We start from the raw sequence: 17,026 nt of genomic DNA on the forward strand, positions 1-17,026 counted from the left end.
TGAGGCAAACTTATTTGTTTAGATGCAGGCTCTTACACCAATAAACCATCATTCTCACCTCAGCCTTCACTGGATGCAATTACCCCCCACCCGCCTTGTTCAAAAACAGATTATCCAGGCCATTGCATCCAATCCTGGTACTGATGAGCCCTCAAAACATAGGCGTGCATCTATAGTTACTGTTATCCATGTCTCGAATGTATTAATCACCTACTTAGACAAGGCTGTGACTTTGTAAAATCATGTCCTGAAATGATGTCCATTCTGTCCGACATTCTGCCCATCACATGTAGAATTGCTTTTCTTTGCCCTCCAATTCTCTGCAGGACCCTTGTTGGCCGCATGCTCCTTCTGCACCCATTTCTCTACTCTGTGGTTCCCTACCTCTTTGACTGTCCCCACTGTAAGAATTCCCCTATGCACCCTCCTACCACCACCTATACAAGACCTGTAACTGGCAAAACATATACTATCAAAGGGAGAGCCACCTTCGAAATGGTATCTTGTGTACCAACTGTTATGTTTGGCTTTTTACATGGGCGTCACTACCACCAAATTATCTGATAAGGATGAATGGGCATAGGCAGAGGGTGTATACTAGCAACACACAATGTGCTATTGCAGTGTGTCCTCTAAAACATGCAGTTGTATACTGGGTGCCTGTTTCACCACACTTATCATCTGGATTCTTTCCTCAGACATTAGTTTCTCAGAACTCCGCAAATGGGAATTGGTATTACAACATGTCCTTGGTTCTCACTACCCATCTGGTCTTAATTTATGGCAATTCTTTCCATTTCAGCATTTCTTCTCAGTAACTATTCCTTTCTTCATTCCCATTTAGTTTTCTATATCTTTTATTTTCTAACCTTTCTATTTTTTTCCACCTCCCACCTCTGCCACAAGCACTTATCTTTTCTCTTTTATTAACTTGTGTACGATGTTTAACCCATAATCTCTGTCTTGTGTATTACCCTTTCATCCACCTTAAAGCTTTCAGTTTTTTAAATCTCATCCTGTGTAGTCCCCAACAGTCAGTCTGTCCTTCTCGTCCCATCCAGTATGTCTCTCCTAACACGCAGTTCTGGGTGACTTTTCTGGACTGTCCCCATTTCCTTCCCCTTCAACCCTTCTGTCAGAAGAAGGAACCACTGGCTCTGAAAGCTTGCAAATTTCAAAAAATTCAGTACCTTTATATGTGTGTTCTCCAGCCACCACTTAGTGAGTGGATTTTTTTCTCCCTCCGATTGCAATATTAAGTTTGATTTCCATTCCAATTAAGATAGAAGATATGCACAATAATTCTGTGATATCCCTCTGTGGGATACCGACATAGGAACAGAGGTGGCCAGAAGTAGTGGAGCAGTTGATTGTTGCCATTAGAAATCTCCACATGGGCAAATAATTATTCCATACCAATAGTCGGTAAATGTATCTTTACTTAACTTGAGTCAGTCCTGAAGTAAAATCCAAATTCTGAGTCAAAGGTTCACAGCAAAATACATCAACACAAAACAACAGTCTATAAGCAGGGCGTCATGTCCCGTTTTCCAGCCCACGATCAACTGAACTGAACTTTGGCTGCCTTGGGGTTGTGCTTTAACCAATCTGCAGAGGTCACTCTTATTAGCAGCAGGTGGAAGCCAGGATCTGTAGGTGTGGGTCAGTGGTCGCAATGTCATCCTTCGCGTGCACAATCAGTGTCCACTGAAGTCTTGCGATGTGTTACCAACTATTGCCAGGTGCTGACCCTGGTGGTATTGATTACAATGATACAGTAAATTCTGCTTGAAATGTATGTCTAGATGCTCTCAATCACATATAGATTTTTTGTAAATAATAGTTAGGGGGGAAGATGGTCATTGAACTTAAAGATAGTGATGAGTAGTGGACAGATGCATTAAAAATGTGGTATTGCCGTTCAAATTTGGGAGAAACTTACATAATAGGTATGTGTGCACTCAGTTTTTATTTTAGGTCATAAATCATTCATGTGATTGCTCGGAAGGGATCTTGATGTGTAAGAAATTCAGATTTAATTGTGTGATGTACCTTCCCGGTGGGACAGATCTCTTAATATCCAGTTGACGTCTAAAATTGTCGAGTGAGTAAAGTAGGTACCTCAAAAGTTGGATATCACCCCTTCCTGTATTAGGCTCAGGAGCACTTTCTGCCCATTACTCCCGCTATCCTATTGGTTAAAATGTCATGTTTATGACATTGTTTGAGTTGAGTACAAACATTTTTGATTTCATCTCTCTTCAAAATGCAACATATCGACAAATTCATCATCTTTTTCTTTGAGAGTGACTGTATATGTTCTTGATTTGTTCTATGTTTTGTACATGACTGTGATAGTGTCTCTATTCTACTGATGGTGCTTTTAATCTTAATGACTGTAGTTTTTTTGTTACAGATGTATTGCTATCAGATACTACATGATCAAATTCTGGAGTTACTCCTTCATGACCTTTCTGCAAGAGCTACAGAATTTGAAGAGTCGTGGCAGCCTGTTGAAGCAAATTTGCATGCTTGGATGGCTATTGCAGAATTGGTGCCAAATGTGAAACCACAGATTGGGTCATTTTTTATGATTCTACAAAACATACCGATTAGCAAGAGTAATATAAAAGTTTTTAATGCAGCAATTGACTGTATGGGTAAGTCTTAACGTGTTTTGTTGTTCAGATTATTTTAGAATCTCGGTTGGTTAGCTTTGACAAAATTGGCAATTGTTTTTTTCATCTGTATGTGTTTTAGCACACTGGTTGAAGCTTAGTTTGGAGTATGAAAAGATCCACTGATGAAACAGTGCAATAATTCTGTTTTGCAGTAATAGATGACTCTTACCTATAGCGCATTTCTACATCTTTAACAAAGAGTTTTTCCCTTCATCTGCATGCTTCAGTTTATCCTACCATTATCTTACATACCTGTCTCAAGTCGACAAACAAATGGATATTGTAGCAGTTAAAAAATAATGTTCCACTGTAGCTGACAGCAGTGATCCCATGTAAATTTACATATAGTGTTTTACAGCTGTGGGATCTGCGTGGTGTCTGTTCTTTTGAAGTATTAGACACCACATGTTCACATAAAATATAAAGCATGGACTCTGAACATACAAACTATAGAAGAAATATTTCGAGGGCTGAGAAATTTTAACACCTGGTGAGATCTTAAATGCACTCAATGGAAGCTTTGTCAAAAAGGAAGATAAATAGCCTTTAAACTGTGCTGTGATTCATAGAAAATTCAGATACATCAACTTGGACAAAAATGGCAGCTGTACTGTGCATTGGTTAGGTTAAAGGGCCTCTTTGGTGCATAGACGTAGCTAAACTTCTCAGTTGAGAAAACATAAGAAAATTCTGCAGAAATATGTTAGGACACAAGAAGTTTTCTGAAGGGTTTACTAATGGGAAGCATAACCTCAGTGCAGAGGAGGAAGTTAACCTTTTACAGACTCTTGAAGAGACTGAATCAGAGAATGTTGGCACATAGGCTACTCACTCTTCAAGAGAAGTGGAAAACTTCTCACCGCTGATTGGTGGAAGAACACATTGACATACCAGTATATTTGAAACCTTTTGAACAAAGGTGGAATGAAAGTCATAAGCCTGCGAGGAAAAGGAATTAGATGGTTAGATTTGGTGTTTGTGTAGTCCCCAATTGACTACATCCACAAACAGTAGTAATAATCCAATCAGTTTTGGGGCACATTATTTTCTTACAGTTGCAAGGGCATTGTGGCTACTGAATATGTTGTTGTTGTTGTTGTTGTTGTCTTCAGTCCTGAGGCTGGTTTGATGCAGCTCTCCATGCTACTCTATCCTGTGCAAGCTTCATCATCTCCCAGTACTTACTGCACCCTACTGCTTAGTGTATTCATCTCTTGGTCTCCCTCTACGATTTTTACCCTCTACGCTGCCCTCCAATGCTAAATTTGTGATCCCTTGATGCCTCAGAACATGTCCTACCAACCGGTCCCTTCTTCTTGTCAAGTTGTGCCACAAACTTCTCTTCTCCCCAATTCTATTCAGTACCTCCTCATTAGTTACATGATCTACACACCTTATCTTCAGCATTCTTCTGTAGCACCACATTTCGAAAGCTTCTATTCTCTTCTTGTCCAAACTATTTATCGTCCATGTTTCACTTCCATACGTGGCTACACTCCATACAAATACTTTCAGAAACGACTTCCTGACACTTAAATCTATACTCGATGTTAACAAATTTCTCTTATTCAGAAACCTTTTGAACAAAGGTGGAATGAAAGTCATAAGCCTGCGAGGAAAAGGAATTAGATGGTTAGATTTGGTGTTTGTGTAGTCCCCAATTGACTACATCCACAAACAGTAGTAATAATCCAATCAGTTTTGGGGCACATTATTTTCTTACAGTTGCAAGGGCATTGTGGCTACTGAATATGTTGTTGTTGTTGTTGTCTTCAGTCCTGAGGCTGGTTTGATGCAGCTCTCCATGCTACTCTATCCTGTGCAAGCTTCATCATCTCCCAGTACTTACTGCACCCTACTGCTTAGTGTATTCATCTCTTGGTCTCCCTCTACGATTTTTACCCTCTACGCTGCCCTCCAATGCTAAATTTGTGATCCCTTGATGCCTCAGAACATGTCCTACCAACCGGTCCCTTCTTCTTGTCAAGTTGTGCCACAAACTTCTCTTCTCCCCAATTCTATTCAGTACCTCCTCATTAGTTACATGATCTACACACCTTATCTTCAGCATTCTTCTGTAGCACCACATTTCGAAAGCTTCTATTCTCTTCTTGTCCAAACTATTTATCGTCCATGTTTCACTTCCATACGTGGCTACACTCCATACAAATACTTTCAGAAACGACTTCCTGACACTTAAATCTATACTCGATGTTAACAAATTTCTCTTATTCAGAAACGCTTTCCTTGCCATTGCCAGTCTACATTTTATATCCTCTCTGCTTCGACCATCATGAGTTAGTTTGCTCCCCAAATAGCAAAACTCCTTTACTACTTTAAGTGTCTCATTTCCTAATCTAATTCCCTCAGCATCACCCAACTTAATTCGACTACATTCCATTATCCTCGTTTTGCTTTTGTTGATGTTCCTTTCAAGACACTGTCCATTCCGTTCAACTGCTCTTCCAAGTCCTTTGCTGTCTGAATATTCTGGTTGAAAATCTGAAATACAGTTTTTTCTGATGCAATGGTGTTCCATAAGCCTCTTCTTGAAGAAGCTGAGTAAAAGAATCAAGTAATAAGGTTGCAGTCAAATCCTAAAAAGTAAGATGATTGTGTAAATTACTGTACAAGCCTCTCAACAGTGTTGCATATTGTGCTGACTGACCAAAGGAGACCATATCATGTACTTGCCACTAATTGGATGAGCCATGCCTGTGTCCTGAGGCACTCTCATAAATATATTAGTCATCATTGGCCAAAAATCTCCATGGTCACCATCCACCATTGCTTTGTAAACCATTTTTGCTCCATTAGGAACTTCTTCCATCTAGCACACTAGAAGTGTACTCATAATGCAACTGTTGAGTAACTCTTTAGTAGAAAAGTGGAAATATGTGATTTATTACTTGGTTTAGGAATGTTTAACAATGTACACTGTAAAATTTTGTTCTTTGCATGGTACCAAACTAAGCACTGATATCAAGACAAAAGAAGAGTAATTTCACTGGTATATGTCAGTTACTACACACTATAATGCAATTTTCCTTAACAGACAGAGAACCCATTTGTCATAATAAACGCTTTGTATTAATTTTTGAAGAATTTAGTGGCGACTATTTAAACCAAACTACAGAGTAAAAGAAAGCAAGAGAAAATCATTTGCTTTGCAAGAACACAATACAGTGAAACCCCCAGTATACGTTTTGTGATGTCTAGATGTAACAAATGCAAAATTGAGGAAAACGCAGGCTTGAGGAATATATTAAAACCTCCAAAATACGATCAAAAGCATATGTAATTGGCATATATGATTAAAAATCGTAATCCTCTCCAATAAACTGTATAAGATCTGTATAAGTGAAGGAAGTTAAATGTACAATACAATGTTATACAATAATGTGTTGTAATGAATTTCGTCAGTTCATAAAAAATCACAGATGTGTAACAGCAAATAAAAATTCATCAAAAAATTGAAGTTGGTATCTGGATACACGGTAATTGAGCTATTTTCCAACCTGCTATGACCACAAATTGTACTTCAAAACACACATTTTTGAGAGCTCTTTCCTTTGTTTGCACCCAGGAAAAAGCAAAAATTGATGAACATGGTGAGTTAAACAGAAAACTGTGAAATACGGTGAAAGGCATTGGAATCTAATATGTGGGGCATGGGTTTCCTTTGCTCAATGAGAGAAACAGAGATGTGAAAAGTGATATTGCTTCTCCAATTGATGTTACAAGCTTATTAAAAGTCTGCTCAGTCAATTTCTGCATGCCGTGTAAAATGTAAATTTAAAAGAAAGCTCAGGCCCTGCAGTTTCACTTCATGCTTTCTATGATTGCTGCCAATCTTTATGATCAACAGTGTGTGATACGATGTGTGTATGTGACTAGTGTATGTAGTTGCTGCAACTGTATCGTGTCAGATTTGAACACGAAAGTCTTTAAAATGTGCTGTCACAAAACCCTTGTTCTATTTCATGTGGCATCTTGCCACAGCACATGACCTACACAAAAGTATATTTTCAGCACTTCACAAAATGCTTTCATCCCTACGTGCACTCCCATCGTTAAAGGGCCACTCCATCGCCACACACCGAGCAGGCGAGCTCATTTTACATATACAAGTTGCCAGCCAATATGAGATCACTAACCAGAAATGACCAGAATTTCCTTGATTCTGACTGAGCATATTCTTCAAGACTCAGTGTTTGAATTTAAAATGTTGATGGTCGATATTGTTACTGAATACAATGCATTGCAAATACATGCGAAAAGAAAAGACTGAGTTATAAGTGACACAGGAAAAGCTAGCAGCTGGGCCTGTTCGTCACGTGTTGGCTCATTACGGAATACTTCGTATCAACTGTCCTGTTTTTCCATTGCTGCTGCAACATAGCAGTAATTTTATCATAATTGCACAGTGAAGTTAAACATTGCAAGCTGTTTTGGCAACGTCCAATCGCGGATTATGTCAGCATTTCCTCTTCATGTCTCCCCTCTCCACAGTTATGTAATAATATTCCCTCAAATCCTCCACCACCACCACCACCACCACCACCACCACCACCACCTGCGGCACGAACCATTTGTCTTTTGTGGCACTTATATCTCATTCAGTCACGTCAAATGTTAATAGGAAAAAAACAGGATGAAGTCAGGTGAGACGTCGATAAGAATGTAGAATTGAGGTAAACCTTACTAGGAAGAAATGTAAAATCAGGGAATCTTTAGCATTGATCTTACGGTTTTTTCACAGGGGCTATGAATTTTTGGGTATGGAATTGCAAGAAGCATAAACTCGGAGAATGTAAAATCAAAGTTCCACTGTATTTTACTATTTAGAACTCTCATCTTTTAATATTGCCATGCCAACCAGTGGGTATCATTAGTCTGATAAACATGCTGTAATGAGAGTTCTTTTCGTCTTGGCTGAAGTACGCTTTCCCAGCAGAAACCTTACACTATATTACATTTTATAGTTTCTGTGACTGCTCGTTTGGTCAGCCTCAATTCTTTTCAAATCATGGTAGAAAAGGAATGCTTAGACAACTGTTTAGATGATGCTTTGTAGACAAACATTCAGTTGTATTGGAGAGTGATCCAAAATGAATGTGTTTCATAGCACCTAAAGTTGGGATTCCATGTGCTGCAGGAGACGAGTGTACATATATGAGATATTCAGAACTGAAAGTTTGCAGTTCCTAGTTGCTGACTGTTTCCTTGGCTATAGTGAGTGAAAACAGTGGCTCTTATTCCTTCTCTTAGTAACCTCGAGGTTTAACAATGGCTAAATTTTTTTAAACTCACAGAACATATTGATAATCAAAGTTTGTCAGCTGTATCTAGTGTGAACATTGTACACAACCAGGTGGTGTGTTACTCACAAGGGCAGTTTTTTGGAGGACAGAAAACTGTTCGTGGTATGAAGAGTACATGGGGCAGCAGGTATGGAAGTAAATTATGGAGAACAGTCATTTTATCATTGTGGGAATTGACAGTCATGTCCCACAGGTATTCTGATGCTTGTTGTATAAAATTGTTAGCAAGCACTGTTGTTTCTGCTGAGTGAGTGCCTGAGATCTAACATTCAAATAACAACAAAATGCGAGTGTGCAGCATTATTATTTCCTCAGTGATATATTGACGGTGATTTTTTATTTATTTATTTATTTATCTATTGTTCCGTGGGACCACATTTAGGAGAAGTCTCCATGGTCATGGAACGAGTCAATACATGAAATTATAACACGATTGTAGAAACAGATAAAATGAAACAAGTCGTTAGTTTAAATAAAGAAAATCAAGAATGTAACACTGGAATTTGCTTAATTTTTTATCTCTTCCAGGAGCTCCTCGACAGAATAGAAGGAGTGAGCCATGAGGAAACTCTTCAGTTTAGACTTAAAAGTGTTTGGGCTACTGCTAAGATTTTTGAGTTCTTGTGGTAGCTTATTGAAAATGGATGCAGCAGAATACTGCACTCCTTTCTGCACAAGAGTCAAGGAAGTGCATTCCACATGCAGATTTGATTTCTGCCTAGTATTAACTGAGTGAAAGCTGCTAACTCTTGGGAATAAACTAATATTGCTAACAACAAACGACATTAAAGAAAATACATACTGTGAGGGCAATGTCAAAATTCCCAGACTATTGAATAGGGGTCGACAAGAGGTTTTCGAACTTACACCATACATAGCTCGAACAGCCCGTTTTTGAGCCAAAAATACCCTTTTTGAATCAGAAGAATTACCCCAAAAAATAATACCATATGACATAAGCGTATGAAAATATGCGAAGTATACTACTTTTCGTGTTGAAATGTCACTTATTTCAGATACTGTTCTAATGGTAAATAAAGCGGCATTTAGTTTCTGAACAAGATCCTGAACATGGGCTTTCCACAACAGCTTACTATCTATCCGTACGCCTAGGAACTTGAACTGTTCCGTCTCGCTTATAACATGCCCATTCTGTCTGATTAAAATGTCAGTTCTTGTTGAATTGTGGGTTAGAAACTGTAAAAACTGAGTCTTACTGTGATTTAGCATCAAATTATTTTCCACAAGCCACGAACTTACTTCATGAACTACATTATTTGATAATGTTTCAATATTACACACAAGATCTTTCACTACCAAGGTGGTGTCATCAGCAAACAGAAATATTTTTGAATCACCTGTAATACTAGAAGGCATATCATTTACATAAATAAGGATGACAAGGTGTTGTACAGTATTATCACAGGTAGTGAAATGTGGATTGCTCATCTTATCTTTCAAACTGAGCAGAAGTTATTGCATCTGCATAACACTTTCTCTCCATTTAAGACAAAATTTGGGAAGATAACCTTTATAATAACTATTGTCCACGTGCTTGTGGCACTAAAAAGACATTTTGTTAAATAATTTAATGCTCATAGATGTGATGGGAAACACTAACCATTGCTCTAAAACACTACATCAGTGATGACAGGCCCTCCAGAATATGTTCAGTTCTATTCATATGTTGCACTAATTCATCACGATGCTTTGATCATGTGTTATACAAAACACAACAGATTTTCTGTGGAAGTTGGGCTGGAAGTAGTTAGACTGTCTGTCCAACAGTAGTGATCTTCTTCTCAGTGTTTTCTATTTTTTTGTACCATAGGAGAAAGTCTTATTCAGTCAAAATTTTCACACTGTTGAATAGGCTCTGATATCAGTCACACATTGATTCCAAATCAGATGGCAGACCTTCATGAAGCAAATATAACAGCTGATTCCTCATTGTGGCAAATATGCAAGTTCTAGGAGGGAAGTACGTCAATGATTGCTATATCTGTTCCAAAACAAAGGAAGGAAGGATGATTAGGGTTTAACATCCTGCCAATGAGCTCAATAAAGACAGAGAACAAGCTCAGATTTGGGAAGGATAGGAAAAGAAATCAGCCTTGGCCTTTGCAAAGGAACAAGTCTGGGATTGACCTTAAGTGATGAAGGGAAACCACGGAAGATTTAAATCTGTAGGACTGTATGGGGATTGAACCACTGTCCTTTTGAATGCGAGTTGAGAGTCTTACCACTGTGCCACCATGGTCAATCATATCTGTTGTAGTAAATGTTTTCAGGGTGCTGTCCTTCTGTTTACAGGCATAGGGGAACCTTAATGTATATCAGGTTTGTTGTGGACTTCTACCTGATGAGTCAACAGCTGTTATGGAAGGCACAGTAACATTTAATACTGTATTTTGCAGATCATCAGTATGTGGTTCTTCATTTCTGGCATCATGGTCATCATTTTCTTGTGAAAATTTCTGTCCCAGACAATGGAATTAGTGCGTTTTGAGGAATGCAAAGTGTCTGTGAAGTTTATAGTTTAGTCTATTCTGCTGCTTCTTAAGGTGGCATCATTGGCCACTGCAAGTCTGCCAGCTGAAACACTTCATCTGTGACTATACATTGTTTTTCCTCACTTAAGTTATTTGTATAATCAAACTAAATGTTTAATATAAGAGTAAATATGGAGTATTAGGTATAATTGTAAGTAGTGCACCATGATACTACCATCACAGCACCAGAGAAAACCAGATTCACATGATACTTGTAAAGTTGAGAGTAGTCTGAGTGAGATGGATCACTTAGTGCAGCTCATAAAGATAAACTCATATTTCATTATTTCTTGTGTCAAAGTGGCTAATTGGCTGCCAAGATGTAAGTTATTGTATTTCGTACTGTGTCGATACCTAGTTTTCAAAATCATTGTTAGTTTCTTCATGACAACAGAATAATCTGTGAAAAGTTTTCTATGTTAGAAACATTGAGAGATGCTGACAACTTCTCAAATGGTGGCGCTTCCTTCCCATATACTGGTTTCATGTAGTTGTGAATCTGTTTTTGTGATTTATCTTGGAGATGTAGGAAATTGTATTCTCCTGCTTCTGCATTGTCAGTAATTATACCTTCCATTATTCGTGTATTGAAAAAGGAAAAATCTCTACTCATTATTATTTTGTATGTTTAAAATAGAAAGATGAAGACTGAGTAGACAATTTAGGGTGCTTATAGTTCATTTCTGTCACTGCGAGTCCTGTAACTTGTCTCGATCTGTAGCGCTGTGTGAATTGTTTTCATTATAAAGATTGTAACATGTTGAGTGGGACAGACTCTTTAGATACACGTTGTGTGTGACCTGCATGTGGCAATATGTTGCCCTTGTTTATTCTCATAGTTTGTAGTGCCCTTTAAGTATTAAAATGGATGCACATATCCATGGTAAAGTTAATCAAACATTAAACAATCAATAAATAAAATACAGTCAAAATAAAGCTTCATTTTACTATTCATTGTGTACAGATTTGACTGTTGAAAGATAATGTTGTTGTGCGTGTATTCAAATGTTAATGGAGATCAGGAGGTCGTTGGCTGCAAACAATGATTGTGGCACAGCCAGCTGCTGAAGGACAGAGAAATGTTTTCATCTCATGTGCATGTGTATTACACCTCTGTTGCGATAACATTGTTGTGTGTGATAACATTGTTGTGTATCTTTTATATACAAAGAAAAGCCCCTTGAATATGACAGTGGACTATGTGCTTATAGACCAGTGTCTGCTACATTCATGGCATGGGAATAGTAATAATTTTTGAGTTTCTGAGGTGGCATACACACTCCTTAGTTCATTTGTATTTGTTTTTAAAGTGGACATATTCTACTGTTGGCCACTGTTGTGAATGATAAAAGAATTTTCACTGCTACTGGTGATACTAATATAAGAAATGGTTAATAATAATGAAAGTAGAAGTTTTTAACTGTTTTAATTTGCACTGCATATGAGGTATATTATTAAACTTTTGGAAGCACATCTCCTTCCATAATAAGTTTAGTGCTGTAAGGAAGTGGATCCTAAATTTTAGAAACATGCGCATTCTTTTGTGACATGATGCCTAATTACCAGGATAATGCCGTTAAATCTTCAGTTATCAAAATCAGGCAAACATATTTGTTGCATGTCTTTATTGGCATATAATATGAAATTTGGTAGTGCAGAAATATGCCTGGAGAGATTATGCTTTTACATATTTGATATATAATAGGGTTGTTAAAATTCATAGCTGAAAATTAAGTTCTAGTTTTGTACAGTGACTGAGAATTCTTGTTCAAATTTCCATGTTTTATTCTTTGTGACATACATTCACTAGAAAATGGAGACAAGCTGCAAAGGCTTAAAATAAAATATATGCTGTTTGCTAAAATTTGTATCAGAAAAGCCCGCATCTCGTGGTCGTGCGGTAGCGTTTTCGCTTCCCACGCCCGGGTTCCCGGGTTCGATTCCCGGCGGGGTCAGGGATTTTCTCTGCCTCATGATGGCTGGGTGTTGTGTGCTGTCCTTAGGTTAGTTAGGTTTAAGTAGTTCTAAGTTCTAGGGGACTTATGACCACAGCAGTTGAGTCCCATAGTGCTCAGAGCCATTTGAACCATTTTTTTGTATCAGAAAGAAACTAAAGTCTAGTATGATCTTTAATTGTATCTTAAATTTCTTGTGTAAATTCTTGTTACCACGGGTCCCACCAAGAGTGCAGCTTCAGCTCTGGCAAATTAGTGATTCCTGTTCTTGTTAAAGAATGAGTTCTGTCATACATGAACACAATCTTTTCACTTTTGTTACAGATTCATACTAGCATTTCAAGTTTACAAAATGTAGTTAATGCAGTAACAGATTTCTAATTTTTTTTTATAGGTCACACTGGCAACTTAAATCAGTTTTTATTAACTACTTGACTGCAAATGAGATACAGTTTAAACTTCATTACAAAATGACACAATAAGAATAATTTACATTAAGTTAGAGAGAAACTTAAGTTGGGTTAATTACAACTAAAGAAACACCATATCACAACTGTTCTTATAGAGGTAACATAAGACTGAGAATGAGAACCATAGTGATCTCTGTCTTGTACACCAGTTTTGTGAATTCTGAAAAGATGAGTTTTATAGAAAATGTTCATGTCCATGATCTGGACATCTCCTCTACTTCTACTTCTACATCTACATCTACATCTACATCCATACTCCGCAAGCCACCTGACGGTGTGTGGCGGAGGGTACCCTGAGTACCTCTATCGGTTCTCCCTTCTATTCCAGTCTCGTATTGTTCGCGGAAAGAAAGATTGTCGGTATGCTTCTGTGTGGTCTCTAATCTCTCTGATTTTTATCCCCATGGTCTCTTCGCAAGATATACATAGGAGGGAGCAATATACTGCTTGACTCCTCAGTGAAGGTATGTTCTTGAAACTTCAACAAAAGCCCGTACTGAGCTACTGAGCGTCTCTCGTGCAGAGTCTTCCACTGGAGTTTATCTATCATCTCTGTAATGCTTTTGCAATTACTAAATGCTCCTGTAACGAAGCACGCTGCTCTGTGTTGGATCTTCTCTATCTCTTCTATCAACCCTATCTGGTACGGATCTCACACCGATGAGCAGTATTCAAGCAGTGGGCGAACAAGTGTACTGTAACCCACTTCCTTTGTTTTCAGACTGCATTTCCTTAGCATTCTTCCAATGAATCTCCATCTGGCATCTGCTTTACCGACGATTAATTTTATATGGTCATTCCATTTTAAATCACTCCTAATGCCTACTCCCAGATAATTTATGGAATTAACTGCTTCCAGCTGCTGACCTGCTACATTGTAGGTAAATGATAAAGGATCTTTCTTTCTGTGTGTTCACAGCACATGACACTTGTCTACATTGAAATTCAATTGCCATTCCCTGATTCCTTGCACCATGCGTCAATTCGTTGCAGATCCTCCTGCATTTCCGTACATTTTTCCTTTGTTACAGCCTCGCAATATACTACAGCATCATCCGCAAAAAGCCTCAGTGAACTTCCAATGTTATCCACAAGGTCATTCATGTATATTGTGAATAGCAACGGTTCTACTACGACACTCCCCTGCGTCAGAGGAGTTAGCAAGTGATTCTGGATGGGAGACTGAGGGCAATTCTAGAAAAAAGTTGGCTTACCCAACTCTAAGCTGGTGCTGTACTGAAAGTTAGAAAATTTTGAACCAGAGAACTCATTAAGTTAGGAAAGGAAGCTCATACTAGGATTTACAGTGAACATTGAAGTATGACTCAATTCATAGTGAACAGCCCGAGGCAGTAAGTCATTCTTGGAAACTTCTTGATCGCCCTACAAAGCAAGTTCAACAGGGAATATTAAGTCTCACCTCATACATAGACTGAATGACAGAGACTCAGCATTTAAGTCCCAGGAATCCTCGTCCAGCACCTCACATTCTGCTTACACAGGTTTGCACAATGTGCCCCCTGTGCATTGTGCGCTGTCCATGTGATCTGTGGCTTTTCTGTATTTGGTTATGTCTCTAAGTGACCTGTGATCAATAGACAATTTCACTAGTACCTGCAGTGTAGGCTCTTCCACTTTTGACTGCATACCTTCCCACACAACGTGCTACATTTTGATCCGACACATTGTGAAACATTATGCCATGCACAGATCCTATGCCAATAAACTAAACAGAATACAAAGCAAAAGGGAAGAAGGCAAGAGGAAGAAGTTTCATCGCAGACGATGTCAATGAGGAAACACAGTCCTGCTCTAGACATGTAAGCTTTTTGGATGGCATTGTTTCACAGAGGATGGAGAATGCAAGGATGGTAATATTGCAGTAAAACAGGCTAATCAATGAAAATGAGACAAGAAGATAAATGTAAAAAGTTTTAAAACTGTAATTAACACGAATAAGAGATTGTCTGAGTTACAGAATCATCAATGGCACTCACAGAAAGAACTGATGAATTTGCATTGTAGTTGCTCATATGTTTCTGAAGAGGGCTTTAGAGATTTTTTTGATGATGATGTGAATGTGTTAGCTTATGTCCATTGTATGAAGAGTATTTTTCAGCTGTTTGATCACACTAGGTGAAACCTGAGTTGAAAGTTGTGGATAAGAAAGAATGGTAACACTTTAGTACATGACTGGAAATGCAACTCCCCACTTGCCAACCTTATAGAAAACCTGGGAATAAAGTTTGCCATTTATATGAGTGAGTGATTTGTCAGTCAACAAGGTCAGTCTGTAAATAATTATTTTTATTCAAATCACTTAAATTGGTTGAGTGGTTGACTGTAGGTGAAAGCTTGATTATGGTTATACAAGGAGTGCTTTTGTTGGCATGTAGTGCCCTAGCCACTTCAGACAGTTCACCCATGCATTAACAGTGTATTAATATATTGTAACACTCTGTGTCCTTTCAGTCTGGGTACCAGGTGATTTTTTTCTGTTCGTTTTCAGAAAGCAAATCATCCACAAAACAGTTCTACATTGTTGTAATATATATTAATTATATATATTAATTAATATTAATATATATTAATTACTGGTGCCAGAGCCAGTGGCTTCAGGTCTAAAGTGCAGATTTTTAAAATTAAGTATCATTTATATTAAGCAAGAAGATCAAGTTATACAGTCAATTTCCTTTTTAATATCTGGAGACCCAAATATGTTTTCCATAACTGGTAGCTTAGTTCAAGTGGATTAAGACCCAGACTCAGAGTAAATCATTTTAGGCCATGTAACTGCTCTGTAATCGCCATGCTTATTATGTGTTGGAAATTACAATATGGCTTATCATAAAAATTAAAGAAATTAACTTAGCACCCAACATTTTAAGGATTCCTCCTCCTCCTCCTCCTCATCATCATCATCATCTTCTTCTTCTTCTTGTGGTTCATTATCTTCATCCTGCCCATAAAGCATATTGAAAAGCAACCAGCAGAAAAATAAATTCTGAGAACGAAAAAACCCGTGGAAAAAAGAGAAAGTGAAGTTACAAGATGGGTATAAAGTTGTTTGTACAGTTAAAAAACTATATATGTAAGTGAGAGTATTTCTCTCAATTTTCAGCATTACACATTGTTATAAAGAGTAGGCAACATAATTTTCTGCCTGTACCTTTTATATCACATGGGGTTACTTGCAATATTTCTTAAATGCAAGTTTCCATTCATAGAATTGACATGACTCATGGCTATGAGACATGTGTAAAATACATCTTTGTATAAATTTCTTTGTTCAACATATTGCCATAATAGAAAACATTGCATAAGCTAGTGTAATGATGTAGCATCACACTGACATTATGTCATGATATAGAGTTTCATTTAGTCTTCTCCTAAAGTAGTTAACAGATTATTGTTGTTTTTCTATGGATGCCCAATAATGCCTTTCTAATTAATGTTTAGGTGCATATGCAGACTGGATTAACATCAATCCATCTTTCTTGTCATATGTCATTCCCACTGTCATGTCTGGCTTGGAGAACACTGAATCAGCACCTTCTTCCTCAATGGCTTTGAAAGATTTGTCAAGGGACTGCCAGTTAACAATTCAGCAGTATGCAGATAATATCATCAGATGCATTCAGGTACAACAAAGTACTAATATTTTTCAGAATTTTTAATGTTAAATGCATATATCATGTGCAAGCTTTACTAATAGTTGCATTGTGTGTCATATGCACTATGTAAATAATAAAACTGGTGAAAATTTGCACTATTTATTACTGATTAATTGCTATTGTAAGAAAGATTATCAAGTCTCATCTGAATGATTGGTAGGGTAAGACATGATCTTTTACAGAAAAGATATTGGGAACTGTGTTCTATTTAAACATTGTGCTTTATTACTTGATATAATTATTATTTTTTATTTTACTTATGTGATTTTTAACATGGCTTATGCTGTACACACCATTAGAACTTGCTTTCTAATTTCACACTGAACTGTCCTGTCGGTGACAAAGCTACTGCTGCAGTCTGAATATGGTC

General features: G+C 37.6%; 1 protein-coding gene across 1 annotated transcript in view; it reads left to right on the forward strand.

The window, feature by feature from the left end:
• Nucleotides 1-17,026, forward strand: part of LOC124555108 (importin-13) — a 195,498-nt gene that overhangs the window by 85,905 nt on the left and 92,567 nt on the right. Inside the window, exons 9-10 of the mRNA XM_047128909.1 lie at nt 2,417-2,660; nt 16,442-16,623. Of these exons, the coding sequence (XP_046984865.1) occupies nt 2,417-2,660; nt 16,442-16,623 (426 nt within the window). The remainder of the gene's footprint in view (nt 1-2,416; nt 2,661-16,441; nt 16,624-17,026) is intronic.

The sequence above is a fragment of the Schistocerca americana genome, chromosome X (genome assembly GCF_021461395.2).
Source record: "Schistocerca americana isolate TAMUIC-IGC-003095 chromosome X, iqSchAmer2.1, whole genome shotgun sequence".
Lineage (NCBI taxonomy): Eukaryota > Metazoa > Arthropoda > Insecta > Orthoptera > Acrididae > Schistocerca > Schistocerca americana.